Source organism: Cervus elaphus, chromosome 4 (assembly GCF_910594005.1).
Source record: "Cervus elaphus chromosome 4, mCerEla1.1, whole genome shotgun sequence".
Classification (NCBI taxonomy): Eukaryota; Metazoa; Chordata; class Mammalia; order Artiodactyla; family Cervidae; genus Cervus; species Cervus elaphus.
Genome location: NC_057818.1, coordinates 66,817,406 through 66,843,016, shown reverse-complemented (window position 1 = coordinate 66,843,016; position 25,611 = coordinate 66,817,406). Strand labels below are relative to the sequence as shown.

Sequence of the window (25,611 nt, the reverse complement as noted above, 5' to 3'; positions counted from 1 at the left end):
TTCTCCAGGCCAGGATACTGGAGTGGGCTGCCATTTCCTCCTCCAGGGGATCTTCCCAACCCAGGGATTGAACCCAGGTCTCCTGCATTGCAGGCAGAATCTTTACCGTCTGAGCCACCGTCCCAGCCTTCATGAACTCAGAGGCATTCCCTTAAATTGAAACAGAAAACAAGTGAGATACTTTAATTACTGAGTATTGTCCAGTTAAAAAAAAATGCACAACATGAAAGTTGCAAATTAATTTTTATTTGGGTTAAAATGAGGACTGCAACCTAGGAGACAGCACCTCAGGTAGCTCTGAGAAACTGCTCAGAGGTGGGGTGAGGTCAGTATAGATGTGGTTTTGGTGGAGGGGGAATGCATGCAATCAAGCACATGATTTCCCAGAAGGCTTCTGCTAGTCTGATGAGGCTTTCTGCTAGCTACGAGAAGCAGTCATCACCATGAAGGAGTTTAGTGCTTTTCTAGATATGAGGCGACACAAGAACTGGGCTCCTAAACTCAGCTCCTGAGTGTATCTAACTATCTGAAGGCCTGTCCGGCCAGTTTTTCCCAGAGCACAGAGCGCCTCATTTCTGCTCCTCACCCTGAACGCCTTTCAGGGGGTGCTGAAGGTCAGCAGCTGCAGCGGCACCCGATTTAATCCTTGCGGAGGTGGGTGGCGAGCACCCATGGCAAGTGCCAATCTGTATTGATAGTTGACAGTGGAAAACCACAGGACATCTATGCTTGGAGATTACGTCTAACGTAAAGAGAGATTGTTCTGTGCAGGCTCGGGCAGCAGCAGCCACCCGGGGAATCAGTGAGGAGGGGGCCCTGGGGAGATGCCTGTAGGGAATTTCACCTCGAAACTCACCCCAGCTACAGAGGAGGGTTAGGAATCCCTGACATGAGGGCTTCCCAGGTGGCGCTCGTGGTAAAGAACCTGCCTGGCAATGCAGGAGACGCAAGAGATGCAGGTTCGATCCCTGGGTCGGGAAGATCCCCTGGAGAAGGATATGGAAACCCTCTCCAGTTTTCCTGCTTGGAGAATCCCATGGCCAGAGGAGCCTGGTGGGCTGCAGTCCATGAGGTCGCAGAGAGTCAGACATGCCTAAAGCTACATAGCATGACGTGAGCTGCAGGGGAGGGGACTGATCTAACTACCCCCCACCACCACCACCAAGAAATAAATCATTGTGTACCTTCTTTCTCTTGATTTCTGAATTCTTTTCTCTGATTGAGTGGCACTTCCTGCTGCAGGTTACCATGGCAACAAGGACATTCCATCCTCTTGAAGATGTCTCTGATCCACTTGTCTGATAGCCTGGGAAAGGCGAAATTATAGAGACGGCAACCAGATTGGTTGTTGACAGGGGCTGGGGGACAAGGCAGGAAGTGATTGTAAAAGCGGGAAACAGAGGAGGGTTTGAGGGTAGTGGAAACATTCTGCATCTTGATTGTGGTAGTGATGGTGGTATTGAATGAACTTATGTGGGTGTTAAATATAGTAACAGTGAATAAAGTCAACGTTTTTAGAAAGTGCTGGCCCAAAAACTGGCAGCCATTTAAATACGTTGCAGAAAAAAAGTCTTAATGACAAGAAAAAATAGTTCTTGCTATGTGTTGTTAAAGGATAAAAAGCATGATTACCAAGCCTTATACACCATATAATCTCTTTGCATACCTGCTAAATCACTTCCTTCATGTCCGACTCTTCACAACACCATGGACTGTACCCACCAGGCTCCTCTGTCCATGGGATTTCCCAGGCAAGAATACTGGAGTGGGTTGCCATTTCCTCCTCCATATAATCTTTTTACGTGCCGAGAATACACGTTTGGGAGGGGAATATACCAATGGTTCCCAAACTGTGCACCGAGGCACCTTCGCTATTTCATTTTATTTTTAATTAATTTGTATTGGAGTGTAGTTGCTTTATGGTGGTGTGGTCATTTCTGGGGTACAGCAAAGTGAATCGGCCACACAGAGACATATATGCAGATCCTCTCCCTTTCTGCTTTCCTCCCCACTTAGATCACCACAGGGCATTAAGCAGAGTTCTGTGCGCTGCAGGAGGTCCTCATGAGCTATCGGTTTTGTCCATATGGCGTATGTATGCCAATTCCAATCTCCCAAGTCATCCCACCCCGCCTTCCCCCCTTGGTATCCATTCTCTATGCCTGTGTCTCTACTTCTGCTTTGCCAATAGGATCATCTTTATCATTTTTCACCCAGATATTTTAAATCTGCAGTATTTTAACATCTGTCTGACACCCCAGGAGCTACCAGTTCCAGCGGATCACATTTTCAACATTCGCTCTCTCTACATTCCTTTCTCTGACAGAAGATCTTTGTGAGGCTGGGTTGTCAGTAATTGCTGTAAAGAAGCAAGTAGCCTGTGAAAATCACCTTGGAGTAGGAAATTCGGGGGGTGGGGGAGGTTCAGTCTGACTCCGAGGTCTGAGAACTTGTACAGTGCCCAGCGCACACACACGGTCCGTTACTAAGTAATAAATATTGTGAAGCTGGGCTGTCAGTAATTGCTATAAAGAAAAGCAAGTGGCCTGTGAAAATCACCTTGGAGTAGGAAATTTGGGGGTGGGGGGAAGGTTCAGTCTGACCCCCAGGTCTGAGAACTTGTGCAGTGCCCAACACACACACACGAACTATTACTAAGTAACTGTCATGGTTGCACGATGAAGGAAATCTCCCTGACCTTCAGAGGGCCTGATCTCCCCGCAGTGATCTCATCCTGCAAAGGACCTCAGCTGCTCGCCCCCAGGTCACCTCCTAGACCTTGACGAGCCCCTCTCTCCACAACTTGAGCCCCCAGACCTTTGACCCCACTGGCGCCCCAGCTGCATTGGTCCTTCCACTGTTTAAGAGTTTTATTGAAGTACAATCGCTTTACAACGTTGGGTTAACTTCTGCTGTACACAGCATGTTCACCTGAAAGGATCACAACAGGGTTTGTGAATCAGCTAAACCCTGATACAAAATAAAAAGTTTTAAAATAAAAAAGCCTAGGAAAGGTTTGGGATGAAGAAACCCCAGTTTCTATTCTGTATTTCCTATAATTATAAATGTGTTTGTAATGTGATATAAACATATATGGGCTTCCCAAGTGGTGCAGTGGTAAAGAATATGCCTGCCAATGCATGAGATGCAGGAGTTGCAGGTTTGATCCCTGGGACGGGAAGATCGCTTGTAGGAGGAAATGGCAACCCACTCCAGCATTCCTGCCTAGAGAATCCCATGGACAGAGGAACCTGGCGGGCTACAGTCCATGCATGGGGTCACAAAGAGTCAGACTCAGGGACCAAACATCAACAACAACCTGGTAAATTAACATTGTCACTTTTCTGTTACACTAATATCTTAGGGGGAGTAAGTACTTAAGACATTGGCTTTTTCTCCCAAAGACGTCACAGATTTAATTCATTTGCTCCTCTCCACAAGCTAATTTGCCCACTTCACAGACAAGGCACAGTTCATCTCAGTTTAGTTGCTCAGTCGTGTCCAATTCTTTGCAACCTCATGGGTTGCAGCACACCAGGCCTCCCTGTCCATCACCAACTCCCAGAATTTACTCAAATTCGTGTCCATCGAGTCGGTGATGCCATCCAGCCATCTCATCCTCTGTCATCGCCTTCTCCTCCTGCCTTCAGTCTCTCCCAGCATCAGGGTCTTTTCCAATGAGCCAGTTCTTCACTTCAGGTGGCCAAAGTATTGGAGTTTCAGCTCAGCGTCAGTCCTTCCAATGAACACCCAGGACTGATTTCCTTTAGGGTGGACTGGTTGGATCTCTTTGCTGTCCAAGGGACTCTCGAGTGTCTTCTCCAACACCACAGATCAAAAGCATCAATTCTATGGGGCTCAGCTTTCTTTATGGTCCAACTCTCACATCCATACAAAAACCAAGCTTTGACTAGATGGACCTTTGCTGGCAAAGTAATGTCTCTGCTTTTTAATATGCTGTCTACGTTGGTCATAGCTTTCCTTCCAAGGAGCAAGCGTCTTTTAATTTCATGGCTGCAGTCACCATCTGTGATACTAGGCACAGGGAGGTTAAATAACTTGCCCCAGGACGTTCAGCTAGGAGGTAGTGGAATCAGGATCTGAACCCGGGTCCCACCCAAGGCAAGTGCGTGGACCCCTAACCACCAGGCGCCACCGCAGCTTCATCATCATGATGAAGCCACAGCTTCATCATCACCCAGTCAGCCCCACGCTGCGAGGGTTAAAGACAACATCGCGTCAGTCCCACCGTCATCATGACAACCTTGATCCCCTCTCCCACCCCGTGGGCTTGGACCCAGACCCTGGGGAGGAGGGGGTACAGGAACGTGGTGATTTTTGAGGATCGTATCTCTTTTCTTACAAATTTGCGTTCGGGAAAACGTGGCCATTTCAAGTGTATTTCTTGCGCTTCCAGCAACCCCGTTTGCAAGGATTAGTGTCCGGGAGAGGGGGTTGCTAAAATCGCATCTCTTGGCCTAGGGGAAGAGGACCCCAATCCAGCTTAGAGTGACTTCTTTGCCTCTCCTCCCCTAGCCCTTGACCTCAGAGCCTTCTACGGAAATCTCCTTTTATCCTTCCTATTTCTGCGGGAAAAAAGAAAACGGTTTCGTTTGAGCGGCTTTTAGTCTTCTTTCTGTGGAGCCACAGCGCCCTCAAGTGTTCACTAAGGCTTGGCGCCACCTCGTTTGAGAAAGGAGTGTGAGCGCGTCTCGACGGTGTCTCCGCAGGGGACTGAGAACAAACTGTATTTACCCTGGTTTACATTTGGCTGATTTCCTTTTTTTAAAGGCTTATTGGTGATTTTTCTAACTATCCCGAGAGCTGACTTTGATCTCATCTCTCTTTCCCCGTCAGTTCTCTGCACACTCTCTCCCCACCCACTTTCCCCGGGAGAATTCCTGTGATGGTTAGTTTCACGTGTCACCTCGGCCAGGCTCTTGTACCCAGGGACTGGATCAGACTCAGATGTTTCTGTGAAGTTATTCTGTAGATGTGGTCAACAGCTAACGTCAGTCTGCTTTTTTTTCCCCTCCATGCTACACAGCTTGTGGGATCTTAGTTCCAACATCAGGGTTCGAATCCGTGCCCCCTTGCAGTGGAATTGCAGAGCCTTAACCACTGGCCCTCCAGGGAAGCCCCTCAGGGAAGGTTCTTTGCGTGGCCAGCAGCACCCTGAACTACCTGGCCTACCCCTTCGGCCTCATCTCTGGCCCTGCCTCTGTCTCAGTCAGCTTATTGCCAATAAACTGCTATGCAATAACGAGTCACCCCTCCACTCAGGGGCTTTGTTGTTCAGTCGCTCAGGCCTGTCCGACTCTCTGTGACCCCGTGGACTGCAGCACGCCAGGCCTCCCCGTCCTTCACCATCTCCCAGAGTTGCTCACACTCACGTCCATCGAGTCGGTGATGCCATCCAGCCATCTCACCCTCTGTCGTCCTCTTCTCCTCCTGCCCCCAAGCCCTCCCAGCATCAGGGTCTTTTCCAATGAGTCAGTTCTTCACACCAGTGGCTTGCTCCTGGTTTATGCAATTACTACTGAAGCCCTAAAGCACACCACATAAGAAGTGCTCCTGTTCTGAGTCCAGCATGCCGTGAGGAGGCCCAAGCGGGCCACGTGGAGGTGTCTGACCAGTCCCAGCAGCCACTACGGAGAGAAGAGGCAGGCCCCAGACGTTCGGGCCAACTGAGTCAGCCCCAGCCGCCCCCCACCCTTCACACGCGCCCCTCCGTGCAGTCCACGGCGGGATGGGGCGGAGATGCTGCCCTCCCTTTCTGCCCCACTTTCTACTCATAGACCGTTTTCTCTGACAAGCATGGAATAATGAGCATAATAAAATGTTTTTCTTCATGATACTTCCACACCATGTACTTGAATAGAAAGGTCCTTTCTTGTATTGGATTAATTCCCACTTTTTTTTAACAAGGGGGAAAAAAAGCTTTTTAGTGATTAGGGAAAAAATGCTTGTCTTCTGAGCTTCCTCCCATAAACCTGTATGGTTTATGGAATGTGTAAAAGAGGTTTTTTAAATCTTCAAATGTAAAATTAAACCAGAAAAAAAAAAAGAAAAAATGACTTGGTGGCTTAAGAGAACAATCCTTTAATCTCATGCTCCAGGGTCTGTAGGTTGGAGGGAGGTTCTGCTCCTTGAGGCCCAGGCTGGGAGGGGCACTGGGTGTATTCTTACCATATAGAGCAGGAAGCTTCCAGAAGGACGGAGGAAACCCACAATGCCTGTGGAGGTCTATAAACAAAAAAAAAATTTGAAGGGTAAAGAGAGCAGGTCCAGCAGAGACAGTGAAGGTAGAAGGTGTAAAATAGGAGTATGGGCTTAAGAAACACAAGTTACTATGTATAAAATAAGCTACAAGCACATATTGTGCTAAATACAAAATATAGCTAATATTTTATACTAACTGGAATATATATATTCTGATATACTAAATGGAATATAGTCTTCAAAAATCGTGCATCACTATGCTGTCTACCTGAAACATATAATATTGTACAGCGACTATACTTGAATTTAATAATAAAAGCAGGTGTTGCGGTTTAATGGGCAGCCTTGGGAGTACATAAAGTAATATGGTGTCTCACAGGAAGCTGTGATTCCGGTGACATACATTTGTCATGTCATACATGATTGTACGTTCACACGTTTCTCTGCCTTCTCAACGATCTAAAAATGAGCTTGTGCCCACTTCTCTAATAGACAAGTGGATAATTTATAAAGGTTCACCCTATGAAGAGAATAATTTAGGAAGTCTAATTCTATGGAGAAGTACTTTACAGTAATGGCAGGCCAATAATGATTCCTATTTCAAGCTCTCTACTATAATCATTTGCCCACGTCAGTGAGTTTTTCACTTTCTCTGCTCTGAACTGGGACTACAGTAATCGTCTGAGACAAATGGCTTCCATTGCTTAATGGTGAACTGTGGCTTGCAAACCACAGTGCTGTGTGACCTGGGGCGACTGACTTAGCCTCTCTGATCCTCAGTCTTTCGAGGCTCTGCGGACCGCGCCCCCGCCTTGAGGAGGCGGGGTCCCGCCCCCATTTGCCGGCCCCGCCCTCCTCGGGCTCCTGGAGAGGCTGAGAGTCTTCATCCCACCGCGTGCTGACGCAGGGCCTTCTGGGAATGGTAGTTTCGGTGACGCCGGCACGGGGGCGGGGGGCTCAGTCGCTGTGTGGACGCAGCGCGGCGCCTTCTGGGAGTTGTAGTTCTTGGCAGCCCCGAGCGGGCCGCAGCTCTCCCGGCGCGCGTGCACACTGCGGGTCGGCCCGGCGCTTGGGCCCGACTGTGGAGGCTGCTGCCTTGCCCCGTGAGGCCTGCATGTCCGCGCCAACGCGGGACGAGGGGCCGCAGGGGGTCCGCGTGGACCAGGTAGGGCCAGAGACGGTGGAGAAACTGACCCGAACCCGCCAGGCTTGGCGGGAGCCGCCCGAGGCCTTCGAAGCTGGCCCTGCGGCGAGGGCGCCGGGGGTGGTGTGCGCATGTGCGGGTGTTGTGCGCGCGTCCCTGTGTGTGTCCGTGTGTCCCCGGGACGTCCTCACCCGCCCCGCGTGCCGCTCCAGTTTGTCCCGGTGCGGACGTGTATCTGCGTGTGTCACCGTGCGTGTGAGCCCGCCTGTCACACCGGAACTTGGTGCCCGTGCGTGTGACTTCGTGAGTCCGTCCTCAAGGGTCACCGTCGGTTTGCACGTGCCTGACCCTCGCGGCCTCTGCCCGAGAATTCGAGCACTTGGGGACCTCTGTCTTGCGTGGACTTTGTTCTCCTGGGTAGGTGTGAGGTATATAATTCCACAGTTCCTGGGCGTGCACCTGCGCGGGAAGGCTCCGCAGGTGTGTCTGCCAGCCTGGAGCCGCATGGTCTGCGTGTGCCTGAGCGTGCCTGCGTGTGGAGGGCCGTGCCTGGGGTGTTTATGAGAGACCTCAGGAGTGTGAAGTCGTGTTTGTGTATGTGTGCGCGTGGGGGAGACCCCGCACACCTGTGACTCTGGGCCTGTGTGAAGCGCGGCCCCACCGCGTGACTCTGCATGTGACGGGCGTGCCACTGCAGGTGCTGTCCCAGGCCGGGCCTGCCTGTTGGGCAGCCGCCACGTGTGACTCACCGTGTGTGTAGCCGTGTGTGTGCGTGGGCAAGCTTGACTGCCGGAGCACTTGGGGTTGTGCACGTGTGTGAGGTGGCCGGCCTCCTTGTCACCCACAGCATATGGGTGTGTAAGGGCATCCGAGTGCCAAGGGGAGGGGTGGTGTTGACCGCCCCCTCCCCCGCTGTGGTCGCGTGCCACCCCAGTGTATGTCTGTGGGTGATGGGACCGCCTCTGAGCATGTCTGTGTCTCCCTTCGGTTGCCTGTTTGTGTACCTGCCCGGCCCAGGTCCGTCCCGCCCCGACTCCACCTGCCGTCCCCGCACGCACACGGAGGGGACACCGTGTGTCCAGCGTCTGCCTGGGCATCTGCCCTCACGTCCCTGCTGCTTTCTCACACAGATGTCAGCTGGACCCACGCGGGAGGCACGTGCAGCCGGGACAGGCGCCACAGCCCGGGAGATGTGGACGGGACCCGGTGCTCCCGGACCCACGAGGTGGGTACCACCGCCTGCCCTGGGGACCCAGCCAGGCCCTGCTCGCGCCTGAGGGCTGCCGGAGGGGTGACCCCACACTGGGACCAGCCCAGCCTGGCTCCTGCCGGCAGAGTTCTCACCCTGCACAAAGACCCTGCGTCATCTGCCCTCACACGTCATCCCAAGTCTCCCTGCTCTCTGCCCAGGTCACACTTCTCCAGCCCTCGCCCCGCACCCAGCCCCTTTATGTTTCCTCTGTCACCCTGCTTGTGGTCCCATCTTAGGCCCTTTGTACTGGCGGTGCTCACAGCCCAGAATGCTCACCCCATCACTTCCTCCGTGAGGCCTGCACTGGGGGACGAGCCTTCCAGGCAGATGGAACGCCAGTGCAAAGGCCCTGTGGCAGGAGCATGCCTGGAGTCGTTTGTGGAACAGGGAGGAGGCCTTTGACTGGAGAAGGGCAAGCTCAGAGCAGGGGAGGGTGGGGTAGAGGCTGAGGTTGGGGGGCTGCTGTGCAGACCACGGAGAGGAGAAAGGCTTTCATGGAGCCGTTGGTGACTTTACGTGGAGGGGAGAGAGGAAGGGGGAAAGCTCTGGAGCCCCGCAGCCTCAGTGTGGGCCCTGGCGTCTCTGCTTCCAGGAGCCTCACCGTGGAATAAAAGAGCACATATGCGGCAAGAGCCTAAAGCAGCAGGCCCCAGCCTTTTTGGCACCAGGGACCAGATTCACGGAAGACAGTTCCACCCAAGGCTCAGGCCCGGGGGGCAGACACACGGCCTCTGGGTCCAGGGTCTTTCAGGGAAGGGTGTGTTCAGAGGCTGATGCCAGGAGAAACCCATCACCCCCAGGATGGCCCCCCACTCGCCCACCCGCCCCAGGGGGCTGCCCCCAGTACACACGTGAGCACCGTTCGCTCGCACAGGCAGTGAGGGCTTCAGTATGCATTTTGCGTGGATGCAGTTGAACCCCTAGCAGCAGGGTTTAGATAGGTTTTCGGTTGTCGCTCCTGGGGGGAGTGGGGGTGCTGCTGGCATCAGAGAGGCCCAAGATCCTGTTCCATGTCCTGTTGAATAGAACGCACGGGGTGGCCCAGGACAAAGAAGGGTCTGGCCAGTAGACAGCCCCTGCACTGACCCTTTTCCGGCCTGAGCCTGAGACAGGTGACAGACCGGCTTGGTTCTCCGTTTTCTGTCGTTCCTTCCTTCTTTCTCCATCCCTCCGTCCCCCCGCCCCTCCTCCTCCCCTACTTTTCCCATAACAAAGATGTGAAATCGAGGCAGCAGCTCGGAAAGCCGGGATGGAAGCACTCCTGGCCGGCGCCGCTCCCCAGAGCTCTGAGTCGGGGGGAACCCCCAAACCCGAGGGTGGGTTCAAGGTCGGGCCGGAGAACCCGGAAAGCTGTCTGAAGCAGGAGGCCCGCAAGGAAGACCCCACCGGGGACGGGGTGCCGGAGCAGGATGAGCTTGCTGCCAGAACCCCCGAGACCAGCTGCAGCCCCCCGACTCCCCTCCAGAGGCGCGGTGCCCCAAGAAAGCGCAGGACCCTGAAGAAGGCAGCCGCCAGCGCGGAGGCGGCGGCGGCGGCAGCGGAGCGAGGGGGCGGCGGCCCCAGCAAGCCATGGAAGTGTGGGGACTGCGGCAAGGCCTTCAGCTACTGCTCGGCCTTCACGCTGCACCAGCGGACGCACACCGGGGAGAAGCCGTTCCCCTGCGCGGACTGCGGGCGCGCCTTCAGCCAGAGCGCGCACTTGGCGCAGCACCGGCGCGTGCACACGGGCGAGCGGCCCTTCGCCTGCGCCGAGTGCGGCAAGGCCTTCAGCCAGGGCTCCTACCTGGCGGCGCACGGGCGCGTGCACACCGGCGAGCGGCCCCACCGCTGCGCAGACTGCGGCAAGGCCTTCGCGCGCCCCACGCACCTGGCGCAGCACCGGCGCGTGCACACCGGCGAGCGGCCCTTCGCGTGCGGCCAGTGCGCCAAGGCCTTCCGCAGCCGCTCGTCGCTGCGGGAGCACCAGCGCATCCACACGGGCGAGAAGCCCTTCGCCTGCGCGCTCTGTGACAAGGCCTTCCGCTTCTCGTCAGCGCTGCTCCGCCACCAGCGCACGCACACGGCCCAGCGGCCCTACGCGTGCGGCCAGTGCGCCAAGGCCTTCACGCAGGCCGCGCACCTGTCGCAGCACCGCGGCGTGCACACGGGCGAGAAGCCCTTCGCCTGCGCCGAGTGCGGCGCGCGCTTCAGCCAGAGCGCCTCGCTCACCGAGCACCGGCGCATCCACACGGGCGAGAAGCCCTTCGCCTGCGCGCAGTGCGGCAAGGCCTTCACGCAGGTGTCGCACCTGCGCCGCCACCGGCGCACGCACACCGGCGAGCGGCCCTACGCGTGCGGGGCCTGCGGCCGCGCCTTCAGCAACCGCTCGCATCTGGTGCAGCACCACCTGGCGCACACGGGCGCGCGGCCCTACAAGTGCCCGGAGTGCGGCGCCGCCTTCGGCCACGTGTCCTCGCTGCTGGAGCACCAGAAGGTGCACACCGGCGAGAAGCCCTTCCGCTGCGGCGACTGCGGCCGCGCCTTCAGCCACGGCTCGTCGCTGACGCTGCACCGGCGGACGCACACGGGCGAGCGGCCCTACGCCTGCCCCGAGTGCGGCAAGGCGTTCAGCAACCGCGCCTACCTGGTCCAGCACCACATCGTGCACACCGGCGAGAAGCCCTACGAGTGCGGTGGCTGCGGCAAGGCCTTCAGCTTCTCCTCCGCGCTCATCCGGCACCAGAAGACGCACGCCGCGGGCAAGAAGGCGGGGGGACCGCGCGGCCCCAGGGCCGCAGCCGCCTCCGCACCCGAGCTCCCGGCCGGAGGAGGAGCCTGCTGACCTGACAGCGGCGAGCCTGCAGAAGCCTCGGTGTTGGCGTGGTTGCTGTCAGCCGCCCAGGCGAGCCCGACTCTTGGCGACCCCGTGGACAGCAGCACGCCAGGCTTCCCTGTCCTTCAGTATCTCCCGGAGGTCGCAAACTCACGTCCACTGAGTCGCTGATGCTGTCTGACCGTCCGATCCTCATCCTCTGTACAGGGTATGACACGTAACCTTGGTGGACCAGCCCACGAATGAAGGCTGAGGTCTACGGGGACCTCCTACAGGCGGGGGCTCACTGAACCTTCTCTACCTCGTGCTCAGGCTCTTGGCGCCGGCGAGGAGACCTGCCACCACCCCGGTGATGCCCGTGAGGAAAGCGAGGCTCTGAGAGGCTCCGTGAGGTTCTCTCCTCACTTGAGGCTGACATGCCAGTGCCAAGATCAAGCCCACATCTGCCAGTCTCCCTGGTTCAAAATCAGAGAATTGTGTGTGTGTGGTCGCTCAGTCGTGTCCGACTCTTTGCGACCCCATGGACAGTAGCCTGCCAGGCTCCTCTTTCCATGGGAGTCTCCAGGCAAGAATATACTGGAGTGGGTTGCCATTTCCTCCTCCAGGGGATCTTCCTGACCCAGGGATCAAACCCTCAACTCCTGCATTGCAGGCGAATGCTTTACAACTGAGCTTTACACCAGGTAAGCCCAGAAAAGGGTCAGCTAACTCAGATAAAGATAAATGTTATGGACAGGATTTTAAAAGATATGGGGAAGTCATTCTGTCTTATATGTGAGTTAATTTTAATTTTACTCTAACTAAAATGCTCCAATACTTTGGCAACCTAATGCGAAGAACTGACTCATTGGAAAAGACCCTGATGCTGGGAAAGATTGAAGGCGGGAGGAGAAGGGGACGACAGAGGATGAGATGGTTGGATGGCATCACTGACTCAATGGACATGAGTTTTAGCAAGCTCCGGGAGTTGGTGATGGACAGGGAAGTCTGGCCTGCTGCACAGCGGTTCGCAAAGAGTCTGACACGACTGAGCGACTGAACTGAACTAAAATAGCTTGTTTGCGGTGTATCAAATACGCATTGTACATCTGCTTTAATTATACAAGGGCACATGGACCAGAAGTAAAGCATGTGCTGCCTCCCTTCCTGGGACGCCAGTGCTGGTACTCCGTCACTAATACTTCCTTCCCAGGTGCCAAGGCCATACTGCCAAAGCATAATGTATGCATGGTGGGCCATTTGTTTTGAAAACTTGAAGAAACATATCCCTGACTTGTTTAACCTTTTGTTCTGACAATACGTAAAACTGCTGAAAACCATGTTTCTCTGGAGCAATTTCTCCGAATGATCTGGGAGGCTGTCTACTGGGTTGTAGTCCTCAGTTTGACTCAAATAAAACTCTCTTCTATTTTTATTACACAGTATTCATCGATTATTTTCATTGACAGGGAATTGGTGGTATTTACGAGGCTGGCCAGATCACTCCCAGGGGATGACAAGCGAATGAAAGAAAGGAGCCAACCCAGAGAGAAATTTGGGGAAAGACTGCTCTGGGGTCTGGCATTTGGAGGATGGGGCTTCCAGATGAGGGATGCTCCTGTAACAGGAGAGGGGACCCACCTGAGGTCAAGGGGGAATGCAGACCGGACACCGAAGGCACGCTGCTCCTCAGACGCCCCATCACAATCACGTCTCAACCCTGCCCAGGCCCAGTATTGCCCGTCTGTTTGCGCGTCCCCCAATTCTGATGGGTGATACCCGGCAAGGACCAAGCTACCTGCCCGGCCCATCAATCATTTTCCGATCCCCACGGCCCCGCCCCTCGCCGCAGGCTCCACCCCCTCTGCAACTGCGCCTGCGCGCTCCACGGCCGGCAGGACTCCCAGAAGCCCTCGGGGTACGCTTCTGTCTCGCGAGGCAACCTGTACGCTCAGGCAGACCCGCGGCCTGTGCGGGCAGCCGCGGGCCGGAAGGGCCGGGAGCGGCTGACCTGGGGCGGGGCTGACGGGCGCTGGCCTCGCCGCCGCCCGAGCTACCCTTGGCGCCGCCGGCCGGGACTCCGTTTCCCAGAGGGCGCCGCGGCGGCGGACACGCCCCCTTCCGGCGGCGGCGCGCGGGGCCCGGCTCCAGCGGGTCCGGCGGGGCGGTGGGCTCGGCTGCCGGCCGCACGCCGGGCGGGGTGTGGCCGGCCGGCGGCGGGGCGTGCTCGGCGCCAACATGCCGGGGGCGGTGAGCGCGGGGCCCCGCGGGCTGGGGTCGCCGCCGCGGCGAGGCGCCCCCCGCACCAAGCCCAGGGCGGGCCGAGGCCGGAGCGCGGGGACCCCGGTCGCCTTCGCCCGCCCCGCCCGGGGAAGGTCGCGCTCAAGAAGTGGCCCCACGTCTAAGGGCCGGCGAGGAGCGGTGACCACGGCACCTGAGGACAGAGGTGAGGGTGGAGGGTGACCGGGCGAGCAGACGGGACGAACCCCTCCTCTCAGGGTGAGGGGAGCGTGGGGTCTGGGGCAGGAGGCTTCCCGGGGCCCAGGTGCTGGTGAATGGCGTCCCTGGGCTGTGAGGGGTGGGGGGCGGGCATCCAAAGCTTGGAAACTCAGCCTGAGAGCGTCGGTCAGGGTCACCCTCACTGGACACCCTTGTTTCAGTGCTCCCAGAAATCCCGCTCCGCACCATGCCTGCCCCTCGTAGGCTGGTGACCTTATTCCGGCTGCCCCTTCAAAATTGGTCCCTGGCCGCTCATGCTGGAGCATTTGACTCTCCACCTGTTGAATCCGTTTCGTATTTGTGGCCGTCGTTTAAGACTCAGCAGGAAGGGAGCCAGGTGGAGACCTGGCCTCTAGCTACTTCTTTCTCTTCCCCCAGCTCTGCCTTCCAGGGACACGGCCGCCCTCCGGGAGAGGAGGCCCAAGCAGGAGGCGGCCGGGACAGGAATTGAACTGCGAGCCACGTCCCAGGTGAGGGGGCGTTCCCTCTTCTCCTCTCTAAAAGGCAAGCTTGCTTTTCAGGGCTTAATGACGTTTATTTTCTTGTAGAAGTTTTCAGTATAAGAGACCTGTCGGGGGAGCTGGTTCCCATTTGCCCACATTCTGGTGAGTGGTGGGCTACAGGGGCAGCCCAGGACCTCCCTCCCTGCCTCCTCTCCATGTCTTTCTCTGTTTGGTGGTCACTGAAGGACTGAGTCAGCCCCTCCCTAGAGCAGAAAGGTACTCCTCAGCACAGACAGAACAGCCCCTTGTGTTGAACCCGGTTTGTCTGATGTTCTCTTTGAGCCAACCCCTGGAGAGACAGATGGCTGAGCTCTGGCCCCTGCTCGCTGGGAGCTCACAGCCTGTTAGTGGAGAGTCGTGGAAGCATACAAGGTTCTGAGTGTGAGTTCTCTCATGGTGCGAGTGGGCTGGAGGAACTCTTGGCGTCTTGGTGCCTGTCGGGGAAAGGCAGGGAGGGGATCTCTGAGCCCCATGTTTCTTTTTTTCAATATTTTTCTTTGGCTGTGCTTAGGTCTTCATTGCAGCGTATGGACTCTCTCTAGTTACAGTGCAAGAGCTTCTCATGGTGACACGCGGGCTCTCTAGTTGCCCTGTGGGGTGTGGAAACTTCCTTCCCCCAGCAGGGATCGAACCTGTGTCTCCTGCATTGCTAGGCGGATTCTTAAGTACTGGATCACCAGGGAAGTCCCAGGCCTCATGGTTTGCGGGAAGAGTTTGGCAAATAGAAGAGGGAAGGGCAGCCCTGGTGCAGTGTGTAAGGCTGTCTTTTCCCCACTTGGTTGTGTTGCTTCTTAGAATGCTGATAAATTGTCTCTGTCCACTGTGTCTCCTACATGCCATCGCCAGCTCATCCATGTAGGAGCCCGGTTCAGTCACCCAGTGAGCTCCATCCACACTACCAAAGGCGGCGCTCAGGTCTTGGTCTTTCTTGACTGTTGTTGGCATCTGAGGTCATTCAGGGTTGGCAGGCTGTCACTGTAAAGGGCCAGGTAGTAAATATTCAGGCTCCGCAGGCTGTGAGGTCTCTGCTGCGGCTGCTCCCCTCTGCTTTCTAGAAGCAGCCACAGACCATACGTAAGGGATTGGGCGAGGCTGTGTTCCAGTGAAACTTGATTGACAGAAACGGGTAACAGTCACCCCTGAAAGAGCTCACCGGGCCCTCCCCGCTTCCTGACTTCTCCGCTGTCACAGCTCTTCATCGTCCCCAGCTGCAGCTGTCGCTGGGCCTCCGGGCCCTGTACTAGCCTCTCTGTTCTTGTCTGCCTGCCGGGCTTCTCCTGGTCCCCCTTTCCAGCCCAGTCCTCTCTCTGAGCGCCAGGCCTCGGTGTCCAGCTGTGTGTCCAGCAGGGAGCTCACAGCGGGCACCTCCAGCCCCAGGCTCCTGGGGTCCCCCCATAAACCAGCCCCTGCCCTTGTGTCTGTCCATCTGCGGCAGCTTCACGCCCCAGTTCCTTGGGCCAAAGCTGGCGTCATTCCTCGTCTCCTCTCCTGCCCTCACCTCCTGTATTTGGTCCATTGGCAAATCCTGTTGTCGCTGTTTTCACGTGGTGCCCACAGTCTGACAGCTGTCACCGCCCCCGCACCACCGCCTCTGTCCTCTTATCTTCAGCTCACGCCCCCGTAGTCCCCGCCCAGCGCCGCAGCCAGAGACGTTTGTGCTGCGAGGTCTGCTCAGACGCTCCTGTGGCTTCCCCTTCTCGGGGCTGACGGCCACCCCCCGCCACCTGGCCCTGCCTCTGACGTGGACCACACGCCCCCATCACTCACTTTGCCTTCTCAAAAGTTGCCTTCTCCTTTTCCCGATTGCGCAGTCTAAAGCTTCAGAGCCTCCCACCCGAATTCCTCACATCCGTGCTTTACTTGTTAAAGACTCCTAGCACTTTTCAGCATTCCATATACTTCATTTACGTGCTTTTCTCTTGTCGGATTCTCTTACCAGAAAGTACATTTGACACAGGCAGGAGTTTTCGGTATTTTTGCCCCAGTGCCTGATGCAACAAGTATACAGTGGATGAATGTGTGAACGTGGTCGTATTAAAGTGCTCGTGGAAGCCAGTGTTTGACTATTAATATAGTGTCACAATAGTAATTTTTATACGTAGAATATGCATTGTCTCTGATTATTTCCTCTAAGTATATTCCCAGAAGTTTTTCTTACCTTGTGGATTAAAGTTCACCAAACTTACATGAAAGCAAAATACTTTAAAAATTATAGGTGGGTGGAGTGGCAGTACGGCCTCAAAAGCTAGAGTTCTAGTTTTTACTTTTTTACTAAAGAAATACAGTAAATATCACCAAAATAATTTATTACCAACTTTTCATTTGTGCACTTGAAAAATTACCTGAATTGAACAAAAAAAACCATCTTTAATGTATTTTTTCTATAAAATATTACTTTCTATTCATCTTTTCCTGTAAAATATTAGCACAATATTTTTCTGTGAGGATAAGCTTGCTTTTTGGTTTTTATCTGTTTGTTTTTGAAGTCCATCTCATCTTTATTATGACAGCGTTAAGGCATCGATCACATTCTTACACGAGGTACAGATTCTATAGCTGTGTGTTTTCTCTGGGTGTAGTGTGACTCTGTGAAACCCACTTGAAAATTTACGCATCTGTATGATGGCAAGAGGAATCAGAACAGGACCTGCACTTCCTCATCCTCACATGGAGGGAGCTGGGGAGCTCTCTGGGGCCTCTTCTATAAGGACACTCATCCCATTCGTGGGGAGGGGGGTTTCCCACAGTCCCTGTCTCCAAGTAATACCATCACACGGGGCGTTGGGATCTCAGCCCGTGACAGGTAGGGGGACAGAAACATTCAGATGGAGAACTAACCAGAGTCGTTAGTCCTGTGTCTGAGGAGCCGTCTGTAGAAACTGGGAAAAGAGCTTCAGAGGATGTGTACTCACTCTGACACAGGGCCCCTCTGGAACATGGGGTTAGAGAGGTGGGGAAGGGATGTTTCTTATCAAGGAAAAAAATGAAGCCAGAAAAACCCAGTTGCCAAGTACAAGAAAATATTTGAACTTGTATTCTTCTCCTTAAGGGCCCCCAAATTATTCCAGTTTTACCAAAGACAAAGTAGTGACAGATGCTAAAAAAACAGGCAACATTTTCTCTGGCTCTAGCTTAAAAAGTTACTATAATGATGCTGTAGGATATGCATCTGTAGTATACATAGGTGTAGTGTATGTAGCAATATGCTGTATAAAGATACAGTAATTCGTGTACAGTTGATATGCTGCATATACTGTATATGTTTTGCTTCATTTAGTAAGGACTATCTGAAAGATGTTTGAATATTGGGGGGGGGGGGAAGCATAAGGCTTGCCAGCCAAGGAGCAGGAAGACTTAGAATGGAAGACTGGAATCTGCAAAAACCTGTCTTTTAGAACTGGGTCAGAAGAGAAGCAGAAAAGTAGCCCCTGTCTGAGCACCTATGCCTTTGAACGCAGTTGCAAGTATCTGCCAAAAAAGTATCTTCATTGAAATGTTTTGTCTTTTAGTTTGTTTCTAAACCACTTTATTGAGGCAAGATTGACAGATTTTTAATACGTACGACTCTATGAATATGAGGATAAGTATACACTCACAGAACCCTTGTGACCCGTCTTTACACAGTTTGGTTAAAGATGTCTTCAGAGTTTGTGTGAGTTGGAGAACATGTGATTGTGTAGTGTTCCACAGATACCGGACCTCCAAGGGGCTTTGTGTTTCCAGTAAAACGATGTCAGTCTTTAGGTGGAAAGGGTGGGCCTTGGTCAGCGTCGCCCCAGTGTTTCTGAAGCACCTCACGTTCTGAGTGCCGTGCTCATGACATGGGTCACGTGGGTTTATTTCCCCATTCTTTTTTCTCTTTTCTTCCCCCGGAGAGGAAGAGGACTTGTTACTACCTGCAGGAAGTCAGGAACACTGGGGATGTTTCCCACAGCATGTCTCTGTGTCCCCACTCTTGTGCTGATCCAGACCGCTTGACTGTCCTCACAGTAGAAAGGGCTCTGGGGCCGGTCGTGCACGGGACTGGGACAGCTCAGCCTCCCTTGTTTATTGTTTGAGTTGGCGTCCCGTATTTCACTTGTGTGCCCCCGTCTCCTGCCCAAGATTGCCACTGCTCCAGGGGTGGGGGCGCTCTCTCTTTTTCTCTTTCCTTTGGAGTTTGACTGGATGAGGCCCAATCATTAACTAGATTTCCACATTATTGGATATTACTCTCTACACATATAATCTACCTAAAGTGAAGAGGAGATAATTCTCAGCCCTTGTGTTAGTCTGTGAGGGCTGCCGTAACAGAACTCCACAGGGTGGGCAGCTTCAGCGACACACAGTGATTTTTCATAGTTCTGGGGGCCAGAAGTTCCAGACCGAGGGGTCAGCAGAGGTGCTTTCCCCCGGGGTCTCCCTCTGCGCCCACCACCCCCGGTTTCTTCCTCTTACAAGAGCGCTTAGCTCCTGATCACCTCTCTCAAGGCCCCGGCTCCAAGTCCCGTCACATTCTGGGGGCGGGGGCGGGGGGCGTGTCCTGCGTGTGCACCGGGGGGCGTGAGCTCTGGTCCAGCGTGCACGCGGTTGTGTCGCCCCAGAGCCCGCTGACGTTCGGCGACGTGGCGGTGGAGTTCTCCGGGGAGGAGTGGGCCTGGCTGGACTCGTCCCAGAGGAGCCTGCACCGGAGCGTGATGCTGGAGAACTACAGGAACCTGGCCTCGCTGGGTAAGGGCCGGCCGCCGTCCCCTCACCGCCCGCCCCCGCCCCCTCACCGCCCACCCCAAGGACCGACCTGTGCCTGTCTTCTTACGCATTTAGGGCTTTGCATGTCTAAGCCCGAGATGATCTCGTCGTTGGAACAGAGGAAGGAGCCCTGGGCTGTGAAGAGAAAGTCGACCAGAGGCAGGTGCCCAGGTGAGCATGGGGGGAGGGCTGGAGGTGGGGGGAACCCACGGCTCCCCACCCTCGGACACCTGGGACCATCACCAGGCTCCTGAACCGCCCCGCCCCCCAGGGAAAATCGAGGAATCGAGGCCTGGGCTCTGCACATCTCCTTTTCCCCACCTCCCCTCTCCACCTGCGCTCCCCTCCCTCCACACGTCCCCCTGGTCCTCTCTCTGGCCCTCGTCTGTCACCAGCTCCCTCTCTGAGCTTCCATCACTCAGACTTAGGCAGTCCTCTCTGCTCTTCGCACGGCTGGCGGTGCTGTAGTTCTGTCTATTCCCCTTTGATGGAATGACTTGCACTAGGGTCCCCCCGACTGATTCTCACTGTGTCGGCTTCGAGTGAGGCTGCAGGTGCTGGCTGGGAAGTCGAGGGGGAGCCTAGAGAAGTCACCCTCCCGTGGGCGAGATGACACTCTGTGCACGCAAGTGCGGAGAAAGGGCTGTCCCACGTGTGACACGTGTAGGTAGGGACTCGGGAGGAAGAGAAAGTCCTCCTCGGTTTCACGCCAGGAGAACAAGGCAGGAGCACAGAGCCTCGAGGAGACAGGTGAGACGGAGAGGACAGGTTGGTAGGTCTGGAGGCGATCCGGGCTGGGCCGTGATCGGTCTGGGCTTCGGGTGGATGTGTGTGTGCGGGCCGCCGGGCGGGCCGGCGACTGGCTCTGAGGAGGGGACTCTGACCCTGACCCGATGGGGCGCTCTTGCAGACGCTTGCCAGTATGTGTACCACGGGGGTGCAGAGTCTTCAGTCACAGCGTTACTTCTGGGGCAGCAGGTTAATCACGAGGACCCAGGTACAGACTCCTCGTGGTGGGTCCAGAGATCGGAAATGACTACTGTTCATAGAGCCGAGCATCTTGTAAGACCCCTTTGTTCAAACCGTGCTGCAGAGGAAAGTTTATATCCACAGGACAGTTAACAACTGCCTCGACTCCCGTGGGTCACCATGCTCCCGGGGTCGGTGTACACCCAGGAGAACTGGAATGGTGTTTCGGGGGAAAGTTTTCCTCTTATCGCAGAACTCAGTGGCTTTCTCTGAGCTGGTTTCCTGAGACAGAACTGGTTTTTTCCCCCTTCTGTTGATGCTTTCTCTCTTGCTGAGATTCTAGTTGATTTTGAAGACTTGTCACATAAGCCAGGATCTGAACATTGGCTAGTTAGCATCATCATAATTTTTTTTAAGTTTACATTTTTAAAAAAGAAAAGAGCAAGCAAAGAAACCTTTGCTAAATAAAATGGAGACAGATTCAAAGAGAGACTTAATAAGTGTTTACTTCTATGACCTCTGCCCACTCTTTCTCCTGGCCACATTTCACCTTAGATTTAAATCTCTGTGAACTCCCTCATCTCCTGCATTTGTATCTCTTTCTCTAGTCTCCTGCCAAAAATATAACATGCAGTACTCGCTCAACATCTAGGTGTGAAAACTCACATTGTGTGTGGTAGTTTTAAAGCCACACAAGTTTGGGATTGGAAGGCCAGCGGGTCATGTAGAAAGCTTTCAAAACGATGTGTACTTTCTGAGAATCTTTTTCCATCTGGTGCATTTGGGAAAATGTCTTCATACTAATGTGTAGTAAAAGAGATACCGTCTTAAAACTATCCTTTAGACTCGCAGATTCCGCTGAAGACCCAGGAGTTGCCTTCAGAGAAGAACTTCAGTGAAGAGGCGCTGTCCCAGGAGGTGCACACGGAGAGGCCTACGGAGCGTGCCGTCCTCGGGAAAGGCTGGGCTTACGCCGCTGTGTGTGAGGGGGCGCCAGTGAGTCGGGCACAAGCAGAAAACTGGCAGGAGGCAGTTTGCGGGGTTCCAGAGGCTTCCTTGCTTCAGCAGGACAGGGCTGGTGGGAGACAAAGTCTCCTTCACAAAGAAGTGCGGCTTTGGAGAGGGATCTTGTTTATAGCAAGTGTGGGCGGATTTCCGTTTGAATCCAGGACTTCTCACACAGAATGTTCCCCCGCAAGAGAGAGTGCCTGCAGTCGGACACACACGTGGGGGGAACACTGGGGCCCAGAGAGTCCTAAAGAGGCGTTTAAACCAGGGACGTTCCACATGTCGTGGGTGTGAGAGAGCTTTGAGCAGGATCTCAGCCCTTCCTTGTCATCAGAGATTTCACACCAGAGGACAACCCTCTGCAGGATTAAGTGGACCCTTAGTCAGGTGTGAGGAAGCCTCCAGTGAGCCCTAGAAAGTCCATGAATGTCCATCCTGTGGGCATTCACTCTCCTCCACCACGTTGCAAGTTCTCCATGGCAGAAATGGTTTTCCCCATTGTTCAGTCCTTCCCCGCCTCCCCTCAAACTTAAACAACACAACCAGCTCTGTCATTACATGAGGGGATCACTCAGAACTAGTGAGAATTCCTGTTACGCAGTGTCTCGTGGCGTGTGGACATGGCCACCCCCAGAGCCATCTCAGGGTCACGATCACGGCTCGATGGAAATGCGTGTCTGCCGTTGCAGGGCATGGTGGCCGTCACGGACGTGGCCTCAGACGTCTCGCAGCAGCCAGACCCCGCTGCGGAGAGCTTCCTTAGGAGCGTGGTGTGGCAGCACCGCCATCCGGAGACAGGAGGTAAGGCCCTTCCTCCCCCAGACCTGACTCCTCGGGAGCCCCCGCGCTCCGTCCTCCATTGTGAATTGTGTATGTTTGTGGGGGGCGGCAGGGGCAGCCGCCTTCTAAAGTGTGGGTTGAATTCTTACTCCCGCTCCTTAAGAGTGTGATGTTTGTAGAGTTGAAAGTTGGTATCTTCGCCATAGATACTCTTCACTTCTCTTCCTGGGCCTTGCTGTAGTAAAACACTCTTCCATCCAAGCCAGGGAGCTGGCTGTTCGTCCGAGGCCGCCCAGGGTGTGACAGACCTCGTGTCTTCTTCTGTGTGCAGGACGCCGCGCGTCCGAGCCAGACCCGGTCTCTCTGCTGGGGCGCAGGAAGGCGCCCTGGGCAGTGGGTGGAGAGCTGGTCAGAGCCCCGTCCTCGGGTGGGCCAGGCGGCCGGGCGAAGATGCCTCTGCGGGGCGGGGTGTGGGGGCCGTGCTTCTCTGGCTGGTTTAGTGATTCTTGTTTCTGTCCATGAGCACAGATGTCTTTCCAGTTATCTAGGTCTTCTTACTCTTATTAATCAACACTGGTACTTTTCAGTGTACAGTCTAGCACCTTTTTAGGTAATTTTATTCCCAAATAATTTATTCTTTCAGTGCTGTATTTCATGGAATTATTTTCATAGTTCCTTTTCAGACTGTTCATTCCTAGTGTATGGAAATACAGCTGATTTTTGTGCGTTGATCCTATATTCTGCAGTTTTGGTGACTTGATATATTAGCCCTCATACCCTTCTTATGGATTGTGTAGGGTTTTCCATATATGAGATCATATCGTCTGCAAGTAAGTTTTATCTCTTCCTTTCTTACTTGGATGGATTTTATTTCTATGTCTCCTCGCTCTGGCTGGAACTTCCCAGGCATCCTTGTCTTGTCAGTGAACTAAGAAGAAAAGTCTTCAGTGTTTATGTGGCATTTTTAAAAGGTGCTTTTACTTTCCCTTTTTTAAGATCTTTTCCCAGACAGCTGACTCTCTGCATCATCTCTCTCCCCAATATGACTTTTATTTACATATATTTATTGCAATATAACTGCTTGCACAATTTTTGGTTCGTGCTAAGTGATTTAGCAAAAGGATTTCAGGTATATTCACTCCTTCCTGCAAGTTTATAGTCTGAGATAAGACCTGTACTTGTTCGGGGGTATGTTAGAGGTAATTAGATATAATGTCAGCACTCACTGTTTTTATAAAAGCAGTCTCTCCAGAATGACAAATTACATCGCAAGGCCCTCTCCATTAATAAAGGGCCAGAGAGGAATCAAGGGTTTTGGCTGGCTGGTGGCAGCAAACAGGTTGATGTAAAGTGATTTTTACCTGACTGCTGGGCTCCAGCCATCAGCAGACTCTGTTCCAATTAATCAAATGAGATAAAATGGACGGAAACACCATTTCTGATTGTACAGGGCTGCCAGGTTTTCAGGCCTCCTAATGAATGCTCAGTGGTAAAGAATCCACCTGCAATGCAGGAGACAAGGGTTCCATCCCTGGGTGGGGAAGATCCCCTGCAGAAGGAAATGGCAACCCACTTCAGTAGTCGTGCCTGCAGAATCCCATGGACAGAGGAGCCTGGCGGGTACAGTCCATGGGGTCACAAAGAGCCTAACACAACTGAGTGACTAAACCACAACAGCTAATTTTACAGGAGACGCGGACCTTCTGTGCTTGGCCTGCTGCTTGGGCTGTGATGACCGCCCTACCATTGGTGCCGCACAGCGGGGGTGCAGTAAGTGTTTCAGGTCTCGAGGCTGTGTATCGTAGCTAGAGAGAGCCATTTCATTTATTCTCCATAAACACCTTACAGTTCTTTGTCTCTATATAGCACATGAGCCAACAATTAATTGTTGGAAGAAGAGGCCTGCAGTGGTTTAGCCTCTCTTACATTAGGGTGACTATATAATCTATCCTTCAGACCTTGTAGTTTTTCTAGCTACTTATTTGTATATGTATTTTCTATTGCACCGGGTCTTTGTTGCTTTGTGAGGCTTTATCTAGTTGCAGCGAGCACAGGCTGCTCTTCCCTGTAGTGCACAGGCTTCTCCTGTGGCGCACAGGCTCGAGGCGCACCGGCTTCAGGAGTTGCCGCACGTGGGCTCAGCAGCTGTGGCTCACAGATTCAGCTGCCCTGCGGCAGGTTAATATTCATGGACCAAGTGCTGAACCTGTGTCCCCTGCATTGGCAGGTGGATTCTTACCCACTGAGCCGCCAGGGAAGTCCTTCTGTTGATACAATGAATACTTCCACTGGGACAGCCAGCATAAAGTGGGTCTATCCCAGACTGCTTGGAATATGTAACCATCCTACTTACAACCCATTTCAGAAACTTCTTTGTTCATGTAGCACTGTGGTTAAGGTACAGACTCTGGAGCCAGACCCACTAAGTTCAGTCCCGGCTCTGCTGGCAATGAGCTGTGTGACCTTGACACCTCACTGAACTTCTCTGCAGCTCAGCATCTTCCGCAGTGAAATGAGGTGTGGTGACTGCTCCGACATCAGAGGGCCAACAGTGCTGAGTGAGTGAGTATGCGGACAGGCACTCAGAACAGTCCCCAGTAGACAGTGTGAGCCGAGTTCTTACTGTTCTTGTTATTGCAGACTCTCTAGGAGAAGGAACCTAATCTTACAGACCCGACACCTGCCTTCTTGCCCCATGCCCTGACATGGATTTGCATTCAGCAAGCGTTTGTGGAACGGTTGGATGAAAGAAAAAAGGAATAAATAAAAGAAAAAAAGGAACACAATTTTATCCTTTACTTTCATTTTTCTCTTGATTCTTTATTCCCTTACTATTTTTAGGTTACTTTGTAGCACAAGGACACTGACATGCACTCAAAAAAATCTTTCAAATGCCGGTCTAACCTAGCCTTTACTGTACCCTGGAATCCCTTGGTCTTGAGCTTTCCTGTTATTACCTGGCCTGTAACCAACACTGGCCACTTCTCACAATCTGCTCTTTGATCTGCCTGACTCTACCAAGCGTGGAGACCTTGCTCTAGAAAGTTACATCCCCACCATCTTGAGCCTCCCGCTGACCCCTCGAGGTCATCACAGAGCACTGAGCTGAACCCCCTGTGCTCTGCACCAGCTCCCCACTAACTAGCCAATTTACACGTGGTAGAGTACCTGTATCAGTGCTGCTCTCTTAATCCATCCCACCCCCACAGCCCCGCCATGTCCACAGAGTTGTACTCTACATCTGCATCTCTGTTCCTGCCCTGTAGAGAGTCTCATCAGTACATTGTTCTAGATTAATATTTCTTCATAATATTTGGCTGCGCTGAATCTTAGTGGCAGCACACACGCTCTTTGATCGTCACTGCAGCATTTGGGATCCTCAGTTACAGAATGCAACATCTTTGCTTTTTTTTTTTTTAGTTACAGCAAGCAGAATCTTTAGTTGCCGCATGTATGATCTAGTTGCCTGTAGGAATCTGGTATGGAGTCAATGTGCATACCCTGGACTGCACTTTCACGAGTTTCAGAGCTGCATGGTTTCGTGGTTTCATTAAGGTTTCATTCACCATTGAGTTCACTTTCCTGTGTTTTAAGGTGCACGGTTTCGTGGTTCCATTAGGGTTTCATTCACCAGTGAGGTCACTTTCCCGTGGTTCAGCGGTGCACGGCTCAGTGGTTGTATTAGGGTTTCATTCACCAGAGAGTTACTGTCCCG

General features: G+C 53.7%; 2 protein-coding genes across 5 annotated transcripts in view; both read left to right on the top strand.

The window, feature by feature from the left end:
• Window positions 1-7,336: 7,336 nt before the first annotated feature.
• Window positions 7,337-12,847, top strand: ZNF835 (zinc finger protein 835). Its single transcript, XM_043900698.1, has 3 exons — window positions 7,337-7,783; window positions 8,497-8,591; window positions 9,834-12,847. Exons 1-3 carry the CDS (start codon window positions 7,337-7,339, stop codon window positions 11,437-11,439), a joined length of 2,148 nt encoding a protein of 715 aa, XP_043756633.1. The 3' UTR covers window positions 11,440-12,847.
• Window positions 12,848-13,318: 471 nt separating this feature from the next.
• The window catches only part of LOC122692612 (zinc finger protein 28 homolog), a 105,291-nt gene continuing 92,998 nt past the window's right edge, over window positions 13,319-25,611 (top strand). Inside the window, exons 1-7 of one of the 4 annotated variants that reach the window (XM_043900367.1) lie at window positions 13,806-13,855; window positions 14,287-14,378; window positions 14,457-14,513; window positions 18,995-19,121; window positions 19,215-19,310; window positions 20,953-21,104; window positions 21,806-21,917. In XM_043900367.1, coding sequence (XP_043756302.1) covers window positions 19,088-19,121; window positions 19,215-19,310; window positions 20,953-21,104; window positions 21,806-21,917 — 394 coding nt within the window. In that variant the 5' untranslated portion in view covers window positions 13,806-13,855; window positions 14,287-14,378; window positions 14,457-14,513; window positions 18,995-19,087. Of the gene's footprint in view, window positions 13,856-14,286; window positions 14,413-14,456; window positions 14,514-18,994; window positions 19,122-19,214; window positions 19,311-20,952; window positions 21,105-21,805; window positions 21,918-25,611 lie in introns of those variants that run through there. The other 3 variants (XM_043900366.1, XM_043900365.1, XM_043900369.1) reach the window with 3 other exon arrangements.